Source organism: Pelodiscus sinensis, chromosome 3 (genome assembly GCF_049634645.1).
Source record: "Pelodiscus sinensis isolate JC-2024 chromosome 3, ASM4963464v1, whole genome shotgun sequence".
Classification (NCBI taxonomy): Eukaryota; Metazoa; Chordata; order Testudines; family Trionychidae; genus Pelodiscus; species Pelodiscus sinensis.
Window position 1 is genome coordinate 95,628,714 of NC_134713.1, and position 20,999 is coordinate 95,649,712.

A 20,999-nucleotide genomic window follows, 5' to 3' on the forward strand; every position below is an offset into this window, starting at 1 on the left:
TAGATACTCTTTCTGATTTCTCATTCATTACAATGAAGTTGATAGTGGGAGACCGTGAATCCATTTTGGGGAATATATCCTTTACCTCTGAAATAAATGGAGGCTGCCGTTGGTTTCAGTGACTGAACAATCAAATCCTTGGGGAGTTTGATTTTGCAAGCAAACCCAAAGCAACTTTCTGGTTATTAATCTGGCACTAAAAGGTCACACATTAATCGGGAGAGTGGTGGGGATGCAAATACACTTGATACTTACTTTTTAGCTAGCTCCATGGATATTTGCTCTAAAGAGCATCCCTTTGTCTCTGGTATAAACCCAATGATGAAAGCCAGTGATGCTAGACTCATTATTGTATAAATGAAACACACCCATGGCAGACCAATTAGATCTATAAAAGAAAAAAAAATTGTTAGTATTACAAGAGGGTTTTTAGGCAATCTCATTGAAACTGGGATTGACAGCATTGAGCCCTCTTATTTGAAAGTAACTATTATGCTAAGGTGTGTCAGAGGAGTAGCCATGTTCGTCTGTAAATTTAAAAGCAATGAGTAGTCCTGTGGCACCTCAGAGACTAACAAAAAGATATAGAAATATATATCTAAAGCTCATGATCCTATATATTTTTGTTAGTTGCTTAGGGCATATCTACACTAGGAAGTTATTTCAAAATAATTATTTGAAATAACTCCCGATTTTACAAAATCGAAATAGCATGTCCCCACAGAGGGGGAGCCTTGGAATCAGTCCGAGGCAGGCTCTGTTACTGTGGATGCACTACCTTGACTTAGAGGCCTAGGGATCACTGGAGAGTAATTACATTGAGTGATTCTGAGGAGTATTTTGAAATAGCAGCAGTGGAGTGTCCACACTAACGCTATTTCACAATAACTATTTCAAAATTAGTGTTATTTCCCAAGGAAAGCAGGAGTTATTATTTTGAAATAATGGGCTTGGTAATGTGGATGCTCTACTTGTTATTTCAAAATAAGAGGGGTTATTTCAAAATAACCAGCGTAGACCAGGGCTAAGGTGCCACTAGAATACATATTATGCCAAGGTATCCATGGCCAATCTGAGGCTTGCAAGCCGCATGCGGTTCTTCCCTGTCCCCCGGGTGCAGCTTGAGAAGCCCCTTCCCTCTTCCTCCGGGGCTCGTAAGCCGCCCCTGAGCCCCCAAAAATGGCAGTCCTTTATTTTTTTTGCTCGACAACTTTGCTCCGAATGGGTTGACCACCCCTGTGCCAAGGAAAACTTACGTTTTGAATTGTGCCTTGTGCAGGGGTGCTGGAACAATTTGTACAGCGGGGGTGCTGAGAGCTGATGAACCAAACTATAAACCCTGTATGAAAAGGAAGGAAACTGCTTCCAGCGAGGGGGTGAAGCAGCATTCCTAGCACCCCTAATTTGAGGCTTGTGCAAACAAAGAAACCACAAGCAGAATTCAGCCCATGTTCTTCTAGCTTGACCTTTAGCTGGTATCCCCCGATTAAAACTGTGCAGGTCTGAAAGGCCACAGGTTCTCTGAAATTCCTCCAACATGTATTTTTGATGTGAACATTTTATGAAGCAAAAATAGTGAATTTAGCACAGTTGTAGTTGTAGTTGCTTCTAACTAATCCTTTCATGCTGGCAGGTTTCTAGTACTTGCATTGCTGACAGTAAGTATACTCTATGCCATTAATGGATCAAGGAGTTAAACCTGTTCCAGTGAATAGCCAGGTTTTGAAAATACATTTGGAACAATGAATACCAGAGATAAAAATCACAATTTCGTAGCATCTGTCAACTTGTGTCATGAGCTGAAAGTTACAGCTAACACTCTGGGCTGTATTGTACACTCAGATATGCAAGTACAACTTGCTTGATTCAATGGAAACTGAATGTACCTTCAGTCTTTTGTCTGAAGATTAACAGCTACAGTTTGCTTGCCTGTGTACATCAGAGTAACTCCACTTTTGCTAGTCTAATTTTTGTGGATTTATAGTCATTTAATGGAACAGAATTTGGCCTAAAATTTCTTCTGAGTTTTAACCAGGGAAAAACAGACTATTTTTCTGTAACCTGTTTTAAATATGGATTGTACCTCTTCTTGATAACCTAATCTCAACTCTCCATCTAGCATCTATCAGACCTGCAGCAAGTTCTTGACTTGCTTCTGCTTCATTCTAGAGTAGAGCTGATTGAAACTCTGCAGATATTTGGAAACTTGTTTTAGTTTCAAATGGTCTAAAACCAAAAATGCCTTAACTTCTGGTGAAATAAAGTTCTGGAAATAAACTGTTTCATGTTAATCAAATCATTTTAATTTGACTTATTTCTTATTTGTTACATTATAGTTTATGAACAAAGTCTTTTTTAAAACAAACATCATAAAATTTAATTCTGATACTTTTTTCCAATTTTTCCCCGAAATATAAGGTTACCAAAATTGAAACATGGCAGAAATGTGTCCGTTCTGATTAGAAGGGAAAACATTTCACTGGAAATATTTCAACCAGCACTACTCTACAGTAAAAGTCCATTAACCCCAAGGAAAGCAAGATTGAGTCCTAATAATTGTTTTATAACTTATTAGTGAAGAGATCTTTGATAGCCAAGATAAGAGACCTGTGACTCGATTCAGCGATAACAGAAGTTAGTTCCTAAGGGTATGTTTACACTTGCACGGCTATTTCAGGATACCAGCGGTATCCTAAAATAGCTACACCACGTCTACGCAAACTGCCTGTTATTTTGAAATATTTTTCGAAATAACAGGCATGCTATTTCACCATCCCGGTAAACCTTGTTGCATGAGGGATAAGGGATGTCTCGAAACAGTGTGTTATTTCAAAATTTGGCACTATGTAGATGTGTCAAATTTCAAAATAAGCTATTTTAAATAGATTCAAGATAAAATATGCAATTTGCATAGCACAAATTGCATATCTGATTTCAAGTTTAGGGTGCTGTGTAGACGTACCCCAACTCTGATTCCATTGCACTTCCTCAGGCATGTTTATCTCCTACTTTCTGGTATGTGAGTGGAAAGCAGTCAGTGCTGTCAATGAAGTCTAAATTGATCTAGTGTACTCTCTGATGGGTCTGGAAGACTCACCAGCAAATCATCTCTGAATGTGGCCCCTGCATTTTTTTTTTTAAGTTTCATTGACTGTTGTGCATATGAGGAAGATTCATTTTCCCACCGACACAGAGGCCCATTGGTAGTTCACTACTATATCAGTAACAATTATTAGGCCTGAAAGACACCTAACATACTGCTGTCAGAGTGTTTATCTGTAAGGAATGCCGTGTGAGGTATCCAATGAAAGCCAGTGATACACTGGTCATTAGTATCCTTGTGAAACATTTGTGTTAACATTATGGGGGGAATTATGGACTGGTATTATGCTTTAAAAACTGTAACCAAAGGGAGAAACGGGTTACTCTCCCACTTGTGAGGAAAAAAATTATCTCCCTCGTTGGGATGTAAATTAAGCACAATAATGCAAGAGACACTGAACGATTCATTTTGTAGTGAAAGTAAACAGAAGAAGCAAATTAACATGAGAATGAGGAATCAGCATAGGTAGACCCAGGAATCAAAACCCCAGGGGTTCATTCTGAGTAATGGAAAGGACTAACTTTGGGGACGATAAGGAGGAGCAAAAAGGCACTTTGGTTATCTGTCACTGATGCGACAAAATGTTCAGTGCTGTTTATAACCATGAATGGTTGATCCATGTGGATCCATAAATGGTGGGTTGCTGACACTAAGAAGTGGCCATGGGTGAGAAGATTGCCTTAGACAAGGATTGCAGCCTATTACGTATTTGTGCAGTAATTTCATGAATATAACCCGCCCCCGAATATATCCTGCACCCGAATATACCCCACGTTTTTTTCTATTTGAGTAAAAAAAATCTTGTATACCCCGTGCACAAATACAACCCGCGGGGTATACATGACTTTTCTGTGTCGGGGGTATATTTGCAGGGGGTATATTTACAGTGCGGGGCGGGCGGGGGGGGGAATTAGCCACTCACTGCCCCAAGTTCCAGCGCAGCCGCCAGCCTCTTGGCGGAGGAATGCTCACCGCCCGGTTCCTGGGCAGCCGCAAGAGGGGGAAGGGAGATGAGCGCTCCCCCACCCCTTCCTCCGGCTGCGCAGGATCCGGGGAGTGAGTGCTCCCCGGCCTGGAGGCTGGCAGCTGTGCAGCCACAGGAAGAGGCAATGGAGAGCTCACCACCTGATAAATTAAAAAAATCTCTGTATACCCCACACCTGAGTATACCCTTCGGGGGGGGGGGGGATTGTAAAAATGAATATAACCTATGGATTATATTCGTTAAAACATGGTAAGTTTCTCTCCAGAAAGTGTGATAACACTTTTATTTTAATTTGTAACCATTTTCAGTGTATCATCTCATCTTTATATAGCATCTAGTGATAGTCTAGATGCTACAGAGAGATGCTTCTGGAGTATTCATGAATTGAAGTTCACCAAGGCAAAGTTAGGCCTGGCAGAATCCTCAGGAATCTATGGGGCTGGCTAATTGGAATGCCAGCTTCTAGCTCAAGCTGTAAAGGCTCATGCACTAAGCTCAAGAGATCCCAGGTTTGGTTCTGCCTGTCAGTGCTACATAACCAACCGGCGTGGCTAGGAGTTGTCACTCAGTTTGGGTACATCTAGACTTACTTTCACTTTCGAAAGAAGATATGCAAATTTGATGGTAATTTGCATATCTTCTTCCGATCGCTTTTTCAAAAGAGGTTTTTTTTTTCAAAAAAGCAAGCAGTTTAGACGTGCTTCTTTCGGAAAAAAAAAAACCCTTTTTTTGGAAAGAACTTGTAAACTTCAATTTTTGAGGAAGAAGGTTCTTTTGAAAAAAGGGTTTTTTTTCAAAAGAACTGCGTTTCAACTGCTTGCTTTTTTGAAAAAACTCTTTTGAAAAAGCAATCGGAAGAAGATATGCAAATTAGCGCCAAATTTTCATATCTTCTTTCGAAAGTGAAAGTAAGTCTAGACATACCCTTTAATGTAACCAACAGTTTCTTTTTATGATGAGGGTCAGAGCTAACAGGGTGACATACAATGCTGGACATGTACCCTGAAAAGCATCACAAAGCCCAGTAATGGGAAAATAGGCTCAAGAAGAAACAAAGAATTCTTACCAGTTATAGTCAAAAATGTCAAGGATATTAGGAGATTTATACCCCAGTTCATGCTAGAGGTTAAAGCTATGGCCCGTCCTCTGATCCCAGCAGGGAAAATTTCACTCAGCACTAGCCAGGTCACTGAAAAGAAGGGGAAAAAAGACATTGTTCTTGATAGGAAGTCTGAGTGCCTAAAATTAGGCCCATAAATCCATAATTAGACATCTGAATAAGTGATCGGATTTTGTTTTGTGGTGCTGATCATGAAATATTGGCCTGAGCTCCACACTGTGCATGGTACCTTAGTCATGGGACAAACATTCAGTCAATAAAACTGCTGTACTATAGGGTATTCCGCAGGGTAGCCCAACACTAGAATACTGTTTTCCTGCTTCAAGCATGTGCATAACAATACATATAGAAAGGTGAGGCATAGTTTGAGTGTCCTATCCCTGCACAGAGGGAACAGACTAAACATCTCTCAGAATAAATGTAAATGGAAGTGGAGGCAGCAAAACAGCAAAACCAACTGGCTTGTGAGGAGCACTGCATGTTTATACTGATTATGAATGCCTGCCAAAAATACAGCAAATTTGCTATTTCAGCTGTACACTCTCTGTATATAAAGCTTTATTTCCTCTTGAGCTTAAGATAGATATGATTAACATACTTTTATTCTTGTTTTATGGGTCTCTTGCCTTTGACTTCTATATATTATTGTATCACTCTAATATCCATATACATACAAGGCCAAATTCTGACTTCATTTAGTCATACAGGCTATGTCCAGACTACAGGGTTGTTGTTTTTTTCGAAAAAAGTGGCCTTTTGTTGAAAAAATTTCACCTGTCTAGATTGCCGCCACATTCTTTTGAAATTAAATTGAAAGAACGCAGCAGTTTTTTTGACAGCGGTAAACCTCATTTAACGAGGAAGTATGCCTTTTTTCGAAAGAGTTCTTTCGAAAAAAGGCATTCTTGACTGCAAAGAGGGCTTTTTCAAAAGAGAGCATCCAGATTGCGGATTGCTTTTTTGAAAAAGTTATGGCTGTGTAGACATCTCTTTCAAAATAAGCTTTTTCAAAAGATTCTTCAGAAAAAGCTTCTTTCGAAAGAAGCGTGTAGTCTAGACGTACCCATAGCAATTTTAATTGGATTGCACAAATTGAACTGAAGACAGAGGCCCTGATCTTTGGCCATGCTTTATGATTCAAACCACCAGTACAAAATGATTCAAAACTGGTGTAGCCAGCCACAGGAGAACCCTAGATTCGAGTAGGGGGAGCATCCTGTGATGGAGTGCTGATTTAGCAGGTGCTGTGCCCACCTGTCCCAACAATTCTAGGCCTTTCCCAAGCCCTAACAATCTGTTGTTATCATAACAGATCCTTTTGGTCATTGGCAGCAAAGCACAATTTAGATCAGCTGGAGGACGGTGATAACATATGCAGGAGGAATGGACAACATCAGGGGTGTGTCTAGACTACATGCCTCCTTCGACGGAGGCATGTAGATTAGACAGATCGGAAGAGGGAAATGAAGCCGCGATTAAAATAATCGCGGCTTCATTTAAATTTAAATGGCTGCCCCGATCTGCCGATCAGCTGTTTGTCGGCAGATCGGGGGAGTCTGGACGCGATGCCCCGACAAAGAAGCCTTTCTTCATCGACACAGGTAAACCTGGTTTCACGAGGCTTACCTGTGTCGATGAAGAAAGGCTTCTTTGTCGGGGCATCGCGTCCAGACTCCCCCGATCTGCCGACAAACAGCTGATCGGCAGATCGGGGCAGCCATTTAAATTTAAATGAAGCCGCGATTATTTTAATCGCGGCTTCATTTCCCTCTTCCGATCTGGCTAATCTACATGCCTCCGTCGAAGGAGGCATGTAGTCTAGACACACCCCAGGAGAACATGCAGGTGAGGCAGAGGCATCCTCAAGTGTTTGGTCACAGGACTCTGGATTTAGGGCTCTTAATGCTTTTTTGTTTTTTTGGTAGAACACTGCTTGTTTCCTGTACTCTTACACTAAAATCACTGGAAACTGCCAATTTAAATAGAACTGCCCATTGTGTCGTATGCCACACACAATAGGACTAAAAGATTTCTTTATGGCAGGGCACAAAGAGCTCATTACACCACAGCAGTGACAAAGGTGGGAAAGAAAGACATTCTTGGGGGTGGGCGGAATGCAGATAAAGCTTCCTACATTGTGCTGGCTATGGATTTAGTTGGGTTGGATTTAGTCTCCAGGAGAAGTAGAGAAATATAAGCCACTAATATGTTCTGTCCTGATCTGTTCATCCTTTCCCCTAATCTGAACCATAAATAATGTATGGCTTTTGATACCTTCTGGAATTGTTACCACTGTTTGTCCTTTTGCCATGAAGCAGCAGTTGTAGCAGGCACAAAAGGCGCTGTATTTTCCTCTTGGGATAACTATGGCCTGGTCTACACTAGGGCTGTGTCCAGACTCAGGGGTTTTTTCGGGAAAAGTAGCCTTTTCCCGAAAAAACTTCCCCTGCGTCCAGACTCAAGCCGCGTTCTTTCGAAATTATTTCGAAAGAACGCGGCTTTTCTTTCGATGGCGGTAAACCTCGTTTCACGAGGAAGAACGCCTTCTTTCGAAAGTTCCTCTTTCGAAAGAAGGCGTTCTTCAATGTAAATAGGGCTTCCTCGAAAGAGAGCATCCAGACTCGCTGGGTGCTCTCTTTCGAAAAAGCGGATTGCTCTTTCGAAAGATCCGCCTGCAGTCTAGACGCAATCTTTCGAAAGAGGCTCTTTCGAAAGATGCTTTCGAAAGAGGCTCTTTCGAAAGAAGCCTGCAGTCTAGACATAGCCTAAGGAGTTATTTTGACATAACTCCCCTTATTTTGAAATAACAAGTGCAGCCTGCCCTCTACTAAGCCTGTGATTTTGAAATAATGGGCTGGTTATTTTGAAATAACAACTCCTGTTTTTCATGAGGAATAACATTTATTTTGAAATAAGTAGGTGTCAGCTTCTGTTTGTCACAATAATTATTACTGAGAGCTGTGAATCTAGTCCCCATAAAAAGGTCTGAAAAATCTAACTAGCCCATCTCTAAAGCCACTGCAGAGTAACTGACTGCTCCCTGGCACTCAGTTCAGCAAATGCATTTAGCACCATAACAATAAACCCAAACCTCAATTCTGGGTCAAAAAGAATGCCCGTCCTCCAGCACATACAGCATTCCAGCATTGCTTCAAATGTGCATTAAATAATAACACACATCACATATCTGGACAGTCCTTGAGTGGTGCGCATGCAGCAGAAAGCACAAAGCTAAAGCTGTGGTTTTTCAACTTGAATGTGAGCCAAGGCAATGTTGGTGAAGAGTGAAGTTAAGAATAGGGGGTGCATCAGTACTCAAGCTCAAGGTGTAATTTCCAGCTCAGGGACTGACACATCTGCTAGCTTTGATTGAGCTAACATGTTAAAATAGCTGTGTAGCTGTAGTGGTGCAGGTGGGGAGAAGAACTAGTTGCCCTGGTACAATCCCTGCCAGGTCCCTAGTTACTTACTTGGACAGTTAGTCCATCCATCAACCTGTGGAACTCCTTGTCAGAGGATGTTGTGAAGTCCATGACTATAACAGAGTTCAAAAAAGAGCTAGATCAATTCATGGAGGATAGGTCCATCCATGACTATTAGCTAGGATGGGTAGGAATGGTGTCCCTAGCCTCTGTTTGTCTCCTGTTTGGGCAACAGGGGAGAGATCACTTGATGATTATCTGTTCTGTTCATTCCCTCTGGACCACTTGGCATAGGCCACTGTCGGAAGACAGGACACTGGGCTAGATGGACCTTTGGTCTGACCCAGTGTGCCCATTCTTATGTTCTTTTGCTGCCATGGATATGCTGCTATTTTTAGTGCACTAGCATGATCAAAGCCAACACACGTATGTTTACCTGTGGTGGGAACTGCACCTTCAGCTTGAGTGTGTTGATGCAGACTAAGGAGAAGCCTCTGTGCTGAGATCTAGGCTCTGAAGGCAATGGAAAAGTCGCATTGATTTCAGTGGGCTCTGGATGAGGCCCTTAGTGAAAATATGTCTCATAGCCCTTTGTGTTCTCTCACTTACACTCAAATGTAAGAAAAAAAAACCCACTCAGTGGAGGCAGAGGGTGGTAAAAACAAGTATATTTGAAGAATTACATGGTGTTAAGTGTGACCCTCTATATGCGAATTAGGCATTTGCCTACGAAGTCCCCTTTCTGTCCTCACCCCTGTTAGTAAGCAGAACCAGCAGTGCTTTCAGTAAGAATGCTTGTCCCTGTGTTTTCCATTCCCGAACCTGTGTTGTGCAGCATCAGGCCTAACTGATTTAAAAAGCAGAGTACTTGAAAGAATTCAGGGGTTTAGCAGCATAAATTATGAGAAGAGATTAGGTGGATTTGCAATTTAGAAATGAAAGAGGTAGAGGTATGCAGGACTGAAAGGGATGGAATGGACTGTTAGCGACGGAAGGGCCAAACTGCAGAAAAGGGGATTATCCCATTAAAAATGTGGGCAGAATATATCTTGGCAAAAAGGCTGCTTAGACTATATGTAAAAACTTTCAAAGTTAAGGAGAGAAATAAGCAAGCAAATAAAAAACAAGGAACAACATTGAAACTACTCAGAGAAGAAATGATTCAGAGGGTTAGTGACTGAAGTTTTCTCTGATGGCAAACTCTCCTTAGGTCTTTCTCCAGTAGGTCTCCTGGCTCTGAATATTTCCAAAGAACTAGATCATCAGGTACCTGAGCCATGGTCTACTCTACGGCTTTATTTTGAAATACACCCCCCTTAAGTCGAATTTATAAGCGGAGCATCCACACTACCAAGCACTAGCAGATTTTGAAATAAGGGGCTGCTTATTTAGAAATCTGTACTCCTGCTTTTCTTGAGGAGTAACACTAACTTCAAAATGGTTATTTTGAAATAGCATTAGTGTGAATGTTCCAGTGCTGCTATTTCAAAATAACTACACCCAAGAGTAATTTGAATTAATTACTCCCCAGTGCTTGCTGGGGCTGTAAGTCGAGGTAGCGTGTCCACATTAATGGAGCCTGCCTTGGACTAATTTCGAGGCTTCCTCGTATTGGGGACATGCTATTATGATTTTGTAAAAGTGGGAGTTCTTAAGTCGAATTTAGTTATTTCAAAATAGTTTTCTAGTGTAGACATGGCTTCACAATGCAGGACATCTCCACATTTTGCTAAACTATCGGAGGCCAGATGCTGGTCTGCTTACCAAAAAAAGTGCACTATTTCACAGGCATTTTCACTGATTTCAATGGGACTTCATGAAGAGTAAGATACAGTTGGAGCACATCTCATGGGGTCTAAACTGAACATGTAGCTCTGTGACTCTGAGGGGTTGTCAACATGGGCACAGTTGTGCCACTTTAAATCCCGGTGCAGACACTTTTATTCCACTATAAGAGACTTTTGTGGTTCAATTTATACTGCTTTCAAAGAGTGAGCAGTGTCACAACTCCTTCCCTGGTTTGCCTTTATTTCCTGCTTAGAACAAAACCAGCTGCTGCCCCCTACTAGCAGCACTTTACTTCTACCCACTCCTCTTCCTTCTCTGGTTACTCCTCTCAAATTGATGTCAAGAGAGAAGGGAAAGATACAGCAGCTCATGTAGCCTGCCATCTTCCCCACTCCCACAGACTAGTGGTGCTGGTAGCCCATGCAGAGGAACAAGATGGAACATTTGCCCCATTACTTTCCTGCACGGGAAAAGTGACAATCCTGCCATAACTGATTCTGATTTCTAGAACCTTTTGTTTTTAAGACAGACACAGTGCACTGTGGCAAAGCACGCTTGTAAATTGCATGGTGAGGTTAGAGCCATGATGTGACTCCCAATAACAGCTCCCATACAGAGTTTTGACACTGACTACAATGCATATGATCATCTGAATGTGACTGTGACTGGGCGGCTACCCTGCGCTGGCCCTTTAAGGGCAAAACCTCAGCCCAGAGTAAATTAAGATGCATGAATAATGGAATGAAATTCTATGGATGGTCTTGCTCAGGAGGCCAAACTAAATGATCATCAAGGTCTCTCCTGGCCTTAAAAGTTGTGTAATGAATGCAATCCTCCCTTTAGGCTCTATCCCACAATATGACAAGAGTGGCCATTTTAGATTAATAGTCTGCATATATGGAACCAGTGAAATGATATATTACTTTGCCTTTAATCAAACAGTAGAATTCATTGCTGTTGAAGCACATCAAGTTAAGTACTGCGATTAGACTTGAAAAAGGGGCTTCATTTAATTACCATTGGTAAAACTAACAAGCTAATTCAAAGGTAATCAAATCTCAAACCTCAGTGCATAATCCAGCTCATTGGGGTTTTCCCATGTACCTCATTTTACACTTTTTTAGGAACATTGGTGTTTTGGGTATCTTTTTTTCTGCTTTACTCACCTGAAATGAGCATTAGCTGCAGCTGGAAAGCCATACACAAGAACTGATGGACCTGTGGCCTGGCTTGGTGCAGCAAATCTTAAAATCATTATTTTTTTTCCTAGGGTGCAGGGAGAGAGTAGATAGCAGCAAATCTAAATATCATTTTGTTTCTTCTCCCATGATAAATTCTTTGGCAAAATCTCTGAAGCCACTTATGGAAGACATGCAGCATTGTGAGTGTTCAAGTCCTTAAAAGTAATGAGTGTGTGTCCAAACCATAAGCATCAATGATAAGACAAGCTGAGCAATAATTAGATCCCTTTGAGGAGCCCTTTACTGAATCACAAAACATGTATTTTTTTCCTCATTCCTCCTTCTGTCTACTCCTCCAATTCATTTTAGAACAGAGTAATTAAGCATCTCTGTTAGAACCCATGGCCTGATTTCTGTGTGCTAGACACTGGACAACTGTTGCAAGTCTTGTGTCTTTAGGAAGCAATATAATTTTTTTCAAATATATGCAGTTATATGTGGAAGAAAAAGAATGGTCATGAATGTGGATTGCTTTCCTGTAAACCAGTGGTGGGCAACCTGTGGCCCATGGGCCACATATGACCAATTCGGATTCTGTGAGTAGCCTCCAAGACGCTTTTGTTTACTGTTACCTTCTTACATGGTTGCCAAATTCCACTGGTTTCTGTCCATGTAGGTATTTTCCTACCAGTATTACTATAGTGAGGCACACGTAAAGCAAGGGCATGTGAAGTGAGGTGTGTGCTGATTGCACACAATATTGAGTGTGCTGTGAGAGCTTTGCACTCCCTCTGCAATCCAATCAAAGTGCTGCTACAGTTTCAGTGGCACACCCCACCAATTTTAGGTATGCAAGCTCAGTTAGTAAAACTGCACTATCCTGGGAGACCATCTTGGTTATGACAATCTTGTGGCCCACTGAGATGAAGGAAGGCTACTCATGCAGCCTGTTCACTACCATAGGTTGCCCATTGCTGATGTAAACAATGATGACTGTTGTCAGCAGCTGAGCTGATAAAGGAACATAAAATTTGCCATACTACATCAGGACTCAGGTTTATAAACTAATATGCTATCTCTGAATATGGACAATACCAGATGTTTCAGAAGAAAGTGTGAGAATCCCCACAGAAGAATGATATGGAATAATTGTCTCCATCGGGTTTCATCCTAACTAGTTTAAACTCTGAAATATGAGGTAAAGGTTCTCTCTATTACCACTTACGGTATACTCTATGTCATAGAATCATAGAATACTAGGACTGGAAGGGACCTTGAGAGGTCATCGAGTCCAGTCCCCTGCCCTCATGGCAGGACCAAATGTCCTTCTTGTTCTTATCCATGTTAACATTCATGCTGCCCCATCAACAAACAGCCCATTTGGCAGGCAAGCACACAAGAATGAAAAAATTAAGCTTCCAAGGGAAAATTTGATTGCTTATAATAAGTCACATTCTGTAGCTTAAGAAATGCCTTTTCTTATTAAAATGGGGCATGTGCATTCCTACTTGTGGGTGTTTGTTCAGAATATTGAATCTACGATAATCCTGGGAGGCATTTGCACCGGAATGGCCATAAAAGCTCAGAGGCTCTAATTCATAAACCAGATATGCACGGACTATTCAGGATTATTGCATATTTCACTCCAACAAAGTATGGAGAGGGGAAAAAATCACAACTTGGGTTGGGGAGATGTACCTGCTTTTCTAGTACAGAAGAGAGGGTGTGTTCTACTCCTGAGGGATCCCCAGAACAGAAGGGACTGAGTCACAGGAACAGAGACAATTCTAGTCTTGATACTTGCAAACAGAAAGTGCAGTCTGTTAACAGGAAAAAGTTTCCTTTGTATGAAGTGAGATTGTGTTGGACATATCTGTCCTTGATTGTCTTCTGAGCATCTTCCTTTGAGATGTGATCCTACAACTCCCACTGAAGGCCAAGGTTGTAGTGATGGGGCTGACATGCGCAATACGGCATATGTTTTTATTTGTTTTAAATCCCACCTACAAATTCCCCATAGCATGTAGTTGCATCTAATGAGCTAGATCATTCTCACTGATGCACAGGTGTAAATCTAGACCAACATGATGAGGCAGTTACTTTGGAGACTAAAGCCCCAGTCCTGTAGACAACTAACTCTGTGGGTTGGCTTCAGTGTAACTACTCATGTTTTAAATTTAAACCCAACCATGTATGCAAGATCAAGTCCTCATACAAAATGCAGTAGAAGCAGGTTTCATTTTTCTTTATATGTCATCACAATGCTCCTGATAGTTTGTTTCCTTGAAAAATATGCCCGCTTCAATGGTCTGCTTCACATAATCTATAAACTTGTGAACTTGATGCAATGTGTCTATCTTTGCAGGTGAAATAGAGTAGTGTGTATTTGCACTTAGGGTCCTATTTAATAAAAATTGCTATGGGCTTTTGTACTGAGCCTCCACAAGGTCAAGGGAGCACTGAAATTTCATCTTCCCAAGTGTGGAAACTGGACTGTGTTGAATTTGACCCACTGTCTCTAAGCTTTTTCACAAAATTCAATGTCACAATGACCATGTACAGCCTTGCTCCAGCGACTGTGAAGTGAAACGATGATAATCAAAGGCCACCAATTACTGTATATTTGAATATAACATTTGACCTACTCTACAGGAAGGGCAAATGTTAAATTCAAATATTCAAAAATTAATAGTGGCTTTTTGTTAGCATATAAAAGGTTCTATATTTTTATTTGTGTATTGCCTGGCAGAGGAAAATGTCAGTCACATAAAATATTAGAATGAACTGTTATTACAGAAAGTAGATATCAATGAGGTGATCTGCATGCATTCGTAAAATGAATTCAACACGAGTTTGGGTCAGCAGCATTACGATTCCTACTACGAAATAATATTCAGCATGTATGTAGTGCTTTACCCCTTCAAAACACTTTACACATGTTAACTAAACAGGTCCAACCCCTCTCAGGTCCTGCCTGCACCTCCTGTCTGGTTCCCTTACATGCAACCTCCCACTATGCACAATGGAACTACATGAGTTCCACTTCACAGTACTGCTCTATGACATAGCAATATGGAACTGCATTTGCACCTACCAGAGGCCCAGCTTATGCAAGGTACTTAAGCACATGCTTAACTTTAAGCACAAATAATTCCATTGAAGTCAAAGGGATTATGCAAAAGCTTAAAGTTAAACATACACTTATGTACCCTGCTGAATTGGGGTCAAAACACCCAATATTAAGGCATAAAGTTTTAATCCATTGTGCTGAAGGTCTTTTATAGAAATAGGCAGCTAGTGTCAGTCCTTGTCAATTCTCTTCTAACAAAGCCAAGTTCAATACTTTGTTCCATGTGTGCTAAGCATTGGCTTCCCTGGGTGTATTCCTGAGAGCAGAATTAGGTTTATGCTCTCAACATTTAACTCTTTTGTTTGGAGGCAGCTAAAGGCATGATCCTTCCAGGCGTCAAGCACTTCAACCTGATGTACCAAAGCACTTCATCACATATTCAAGCTGAAGCACGTGATAGGCCCTTGGAAATCACAGAAAGAGACTACTCCTGGCTAAAAGCTAGGCACATGCTTAAGTGATTTGCTGAATTGGGCTAGGTGACTCAATACCTTGCAGAACTGAATCCTAATCGAACTACTGGAAAACTCAAGATTTTTTGAAAAATTATTTCTATGATTTTTTTCAGTACTCTTTTGCATAGATTAAATAAAACTCTTTCTTGCTATAAAATAAACAATGTATTGTTATCCCACCACCCGGGCTGAGATTAATTTAAGGTCAGTTTAGAAAACTGACACTGCTCTGTGATGCTTATAATTCAGCTTCAGACTACCCAAGGTTAATTCAAACTAGCTGGCATGTTACTTGCATCAAGTATTCTATGAAAACTCATACTGAATGCTGGCATATGAATGGTGTTCACTCCTGAGCAAGTGTTTTCTCCTGTGTTTCAGCATGCACTCTCATTACATTGCTGCCTACCAGCCCGTTGACATGATATGAAATGAAGACTAAATTTTAATACACTTGAACAGTGAACTGGATAAGTTCTATCTACTCCAAATTCAAAACATCAGTGTAGAAGAACAGAGCAAACTCTTCGCTGAACATGAATCAATTTTTTTAAGGAAAAATTAACCCTAAAATATGCCACTTTTTTATTTCATTTGAACGGGGCAGGGAGTTCTATACCGTAAATGGACTAAATACATGCTTTTCAGGTTTGCAAAATCAATGAGTTCTGTGGCACCTTAAAGACTAACAGTTTTATTTGGGCATAAGCTTTTGTGAGTAAAAACCACTTCATCAGATGTATGTGTGTGCATCAGACAAAGCGGTTTTTAATGAATCTGCAAAGTGTTTTTTACACACAAAAGCTTGTGCATAAATAAATCTCTGAGTCTTTAAGGTGCCACAGGACTCCTTGTTGTTTTTGCATATACAGACTAACACCGCTACCCCTCTGAGACTTTCCAGATTTGAGCATTCTGGCTCCAATCCAGCAAAGCACTTAAGCACATGATTAACTTTAAGCACTTTGCTTTTTTCTCCGTCATGTAAACTTTGTACATTTTATTTGTGTGAACTGTAAGGCAAGATCATGAAGAGTATATAAAACTTATGAACTTACAAATACAATGCTTCAAACAAATGTACAAAGGAACAGTGTAGCATGAATGGGTGTTCACATTAGATTTCTGAGCACTATAAATAAATATAGTAAATTAATGTCTTATAAAAACTTGAAATGTTACTTTGTCTAGTGTCAGAGATCTTAATGAGAGCTATAGAACACTCATCTTCTATCAATGTCTCCCAAGCTATTGTAAGGCCATGTGGCATATACTATTTCATAGTGAAATAATATCCAACTAAAACAATCACTGAGAGTAATGGGTTATGTTCAGAGGTGGACAAGATTTTAAGGCTGAAACTTTTTTCCCTGAAAAATGCAGATGTGGCTTGTCTGAAACATTTTGTAAATTAATGTCAAATCTGCAGAATTGTTTCAGTCAGGGAAGAAAAAAATCAAAATATTTCATTTTGACATTTTTGAAAAATGCATCTTTTTTTTAATTCAAAATGACTTGCTTTACATTTTACTTGTTTTATTTTTCAAGCATTAGCCCCTTGCAAAAACATTATGGAATGTTTAATTTGATCCACATTTTTCAATTTTACACAACTGTAATGAGGTTGCAAGAAATTATGCTTCCTCATTCACTTATCTTCTTTACCAGATTTTCTAGTGTCTTGAAGGAGACATGATGACCCCATTTAAAATTAGGCCAAATGTACAGCAATGTGTTGGGCTGGAGGGCTTGATCATACATCTGAGCATGATATCATCCTTGGCATCACATCAGTGGTTTGACCAGAGTCAGAAGTGAAACTGACTGTTTCATTCTGTTTTAAATGTGCACCAAATGCCTAAAGTTACTTAGCATATCTATTCTTTTGGGAGAAATAGTCTGCATGTGGTGTTCCTATAACAGAAATCAGTGTTGTCAGTTTCATAGCTTCACAATCTCTGGGAGGGGTATAGGTCTTATCTGCACAGTTGCTCTTCCCTGAAATTTCAGAATTGTGTGAAGAATTCCCCTTATCTGTGTTAGTTCTGCCATTGCCCCAAATGCTGTCAGCTCTCTTCATACTCTGTAATGCTCCTATTCCCATGGGTTGAATTACACTTGTTGGTAGGGTTGCCAGGTGTCTGGTTTTTGCCTGGACTGTCCGTTATTTGGGTCCCCTGTCCAATAAAACAACACCAGAAAATACTGGACATGTGAAATGTCTGGTATTTCCTGTTTCCCTTGGATGGAAGCCCATCGGGGACAATTTTCCCCTGCCGCGTCTGGCAGGAGCAGGGGGGTGTGGAGAGTGGGGCCATTTAAAGGCACGGTGCCCTTTTTGGTTTTTTTGTTCAACAACTTTGGTCTCCTGCCCCCTTTTTTTTCTCAACAGAATTTTCTCCCGGTGGTTTTTTTTGAGGGGGAGTGGGGAGAGAGTGTTCGGTGTTTTTTGTTAAACCATCTGGCAACCCTACTTGTTGGAATAAATCAGACCTTGCCATACATGCTGTGCTTTGCCCAATTTAGTGAGAGGCCGTCAAGAAACCAGTTATGACTACCTGATAATCTGCCCTGGCCTTGGTCTTGCTGCAGGTTTGAGTTGGCTGAAGGCTACTCTAACTTATGCCAGTTAGTTATGGTCCTCTACAGATCACACAGCAATTGGCTACAACTGCATATCATGCTATGGCTATTTTTCCAGTCTACTCTGGCCTTAGACAATCCCTGGCCAGAGGATGCGGGAAGGCACACACCAGATCTCTCTCTGCCAGCTCATTTGTTTGCTTGTTTTTGTTTGTAAATTCCAGGTGCTGGGAATGATCCCAGGAGGGGATTTACTGGAATTTTCCATTCTCTTTGTGCAGCATGGACTTCAGTCCTAAGTGGCACACAGGGATCGGATTGGGACAAAGAATTAGAACAGGTGCCATTCCATTACTGCTAGTGGGGAACTGTACATACATATACCATGTCTGAAAGTATCTGTGTTGTTTGGAGGAGAAACACCAGGTGGTGCATGTTTTTGTTTTAGACATGTTTTTAACCAACAGGAATTTCACACTCAAGTTCATGGGTCTCACTTAGGAAAATAGTCTCATTGTCAGGAATTTGCATTACCATGGTCTCACAACTTAATGGTAAGCAATGGAGGAGTTTGCTATTATTTACAAGAAAGAACTTTCTATTTCTGTCCCCAAATAATTATCCCATAGATTACTTGCTTTTCTATTATTCCAGTTAATTCTCTTTCCCTTAGGATGTGGTCATATGTAATCATGAACAGAAACCCGCTATAAAAGATGCTTGTTTCCTGGTTGATATTAAATAATTTTTCACTATTGCATCAGGCTTTCAATGTAGCCAACGTATACAGATATGTACATTTATGTACAACATTAAACTCAGCATCCTACTTCTGTTCCGTGTTTTGTTTTAGGCACAGTATCATATGTAGGCTCAAATTTCTGATGTCCAATGTGTAGCAAGTTCTTATGCCTGCATGTATGTACCGAGGGCCTGTATCTCTTTGCAAACACTTACTGAAATCAAACAAGCTTCCACCTCAATTACCTCACCTTCGCAACTTCATGTTGACTATGGATTGATACTTACCTGCTGTTCAGGTGTTTTTTCCCTCATGAAGGGGGCTCCTCTCCATCTGACCTTTTTGAAATGCAAGATGTTGGCAACCAGCAGTAAAGAAGCCAAAGGTGTGTCAAGTATGTCTAATACCTGCACCTTAGTTAATAGGAGCTTGTGGTGCTTTTGTGAGCGCTGTCAGAGAGACAATGTATGCGGCTCAACAGTGTGGTGCAACACTGATTTATTATGCTAGTAATGTGCTCTAATAATTGTCTGAAACCGAGTGTATGCAAGAAGCTGGATTGCACTTAAACTTAATGCAAAACAGACAAATAAAGCTGTCCCTCTTATCTTGCATAAGGGCTTGTTTATATAAATACACAATATATTGGATTAAAATGGGACTAGACATAGTCTTTCTTCTCTACAACTCTCTTACAATGCAAAAAGGCTTAAATCTGTCTCTTTTTCATCACAGTTATGTCTGAGTGCTTTTATAAATAGTAACAGTGATATTTAGCAGAGCAGATCAAAAGAAAGTCTAATTGTTTCTGGTAATTTGGTAAAAAGAAGGAACCAGTGAGGTACAAAATATAAAACAAAACAAAAAGGCTACTGAGAAAGCGTGGGCACTAACTGGATCTCACATTAGAGCCAAAAATTGACGTGCAATAGGGAAAAAAAGAACATCAAAGATTTGAATTTGAATGATATGTCCAGTGTATGTTGTGCTATGTTCCTGATGGAATCACATGTACTTTTCATAAGGATTTGAACTACACATACTCTAAATATCATATGCTTTCTAAATAGACAGCTATTATGGCCCAGCTGGGTAAGGTGGTAGGTGCAAGGAACCTTCTGCTCCCTTCAAAGCTAGGCACAATCCCATCTCCCTTCCTGTGCCATACTGAAGAGAAAACAGAGATGCCAAGTGAGGTACTCCTAGCTCCCCTCCTTCATATCAGCCAACACAGCAAGCCAGACATGGAGAGGAAGTTGCATTCCATACTCATTGAAAGGGTAGTGAAGCCTCCACTGAAGACTGCAACATTTGGGTACCCCATGGAGATTGTGTGGCTTTGTCAGTTAGAACGTCCTGGAACAGATATACTGTGGCAAGGCCCCTCTGCTCTATTTCCCACATGGGCCATGGTTCAAAAGTAACCATTTAGCAGACAGGGCAACCAGTTCAGGGGACGAGAAATCCAAACGTTTTAAAAGGGCCAATTTATATAACTAAGGGATTGTTTTAAAAGCGAACATTAAGAAAACTGAATTTACCAGACAAAATCTACACATTTGAAATATTGTGAAAGGGTTTCAGTTGCAAGCAGAAAAAGCCAAGGGTTACATATGAAACTTAATCCTTAGCCTGCCTTTCAGACATGGCACATATAATTACAATATGTAAAGCCCTCTATTATTCATAGACTCAAGCAATTCCTTGGTTCAGTTAATCTGAGCTTTCTGTATTTAATCAGTTTTAGCTAAACCTTGGACATCGAGTTACTATATTGTATAGATACCCTAGTATATTCTGATTGATTGAATATCCAGTGTACACGGCAAATGTGCTCTTGTTCAAACATATCTGTTTTCAAGCCCTCAGAACTCAGTTGTTTGTTGAAGGCACACTGGATGGCATCCCCAATGCTGGAATAAGTTGTCCATGCCAATAAAACAGATGCCCACATTTTGTTTCATGTTAAGAAACTGTTTAATCCTTGTATTAAGAAAACTTGTTAAATGACAGTAATTGAAATACCGATAGTTCTTCATTGGTTGCTCTTCTAGGATTAATTTGTGTTCTGTTACGCTGGTGTAAATCTGAAGTAACTCTTTTTAGAGATGTTACTCACAATTTACATCAGTGTCACCGAGAATAGAATCGAGCCCTTATACGGATTGTAATGTAATGTTGTATGCTGGAGTAACATTGTCAAACTGCTATCCCTTAGGACCCTCTTGGCAATGAATGTTTAGCTCGTTCAGCTATCCTAGGCTATGTCCACACTGAATGCTTATTTCGAAATAACTCATGTTATTCTGAAATAGTGCGCATCTACACTGCAAGCCTGTTATTTTAAAGTAATTTTGAAATACTGGACTCCTTACTCTGACTTCTGTAACCCTCATTTCACGAGGAGTAAGAGTATTCTTCCTTCAACTTCCTGCTGTGTAGACAGTGCCAAAGGCTTAGTTAAGGTATTTCAACTTCAGCTACGCAATT

General features: G+C 40.5%; 1 protein-coding gene across 3 annotated transcripts in view; it reads right to left on the reverse strand.

Annotated features, from left to right (window-relative positions):
- Positions 1-20,999, reverse strand: part of SLC2A12 (solute carrier family 2 member 12) — a 41,650-nt gene that overhangs the window by 7,528 nt on the left and 13,123 nt on the right. For 2 of the 3 annotated variants that reach the window (XM_006136268.3, XM_025178059.2), the window contains exons 3-4: positions 5,155-5,277; positions 256-388 (exon numbers count right to left, since the gene is read on the reverse strand). In XM_006136268.3, coding sequence (XP_006136330.1) covers positions 256-388; positions 5,155-5,277 — 256 coding nt within the window. The remainder of the gene's footprint in view (positions 1-255; positions 389-5,154; positions 5,278-20,999) is intronic. The other variant, XM_006136269.3, reaches the window with a different exon arrangement.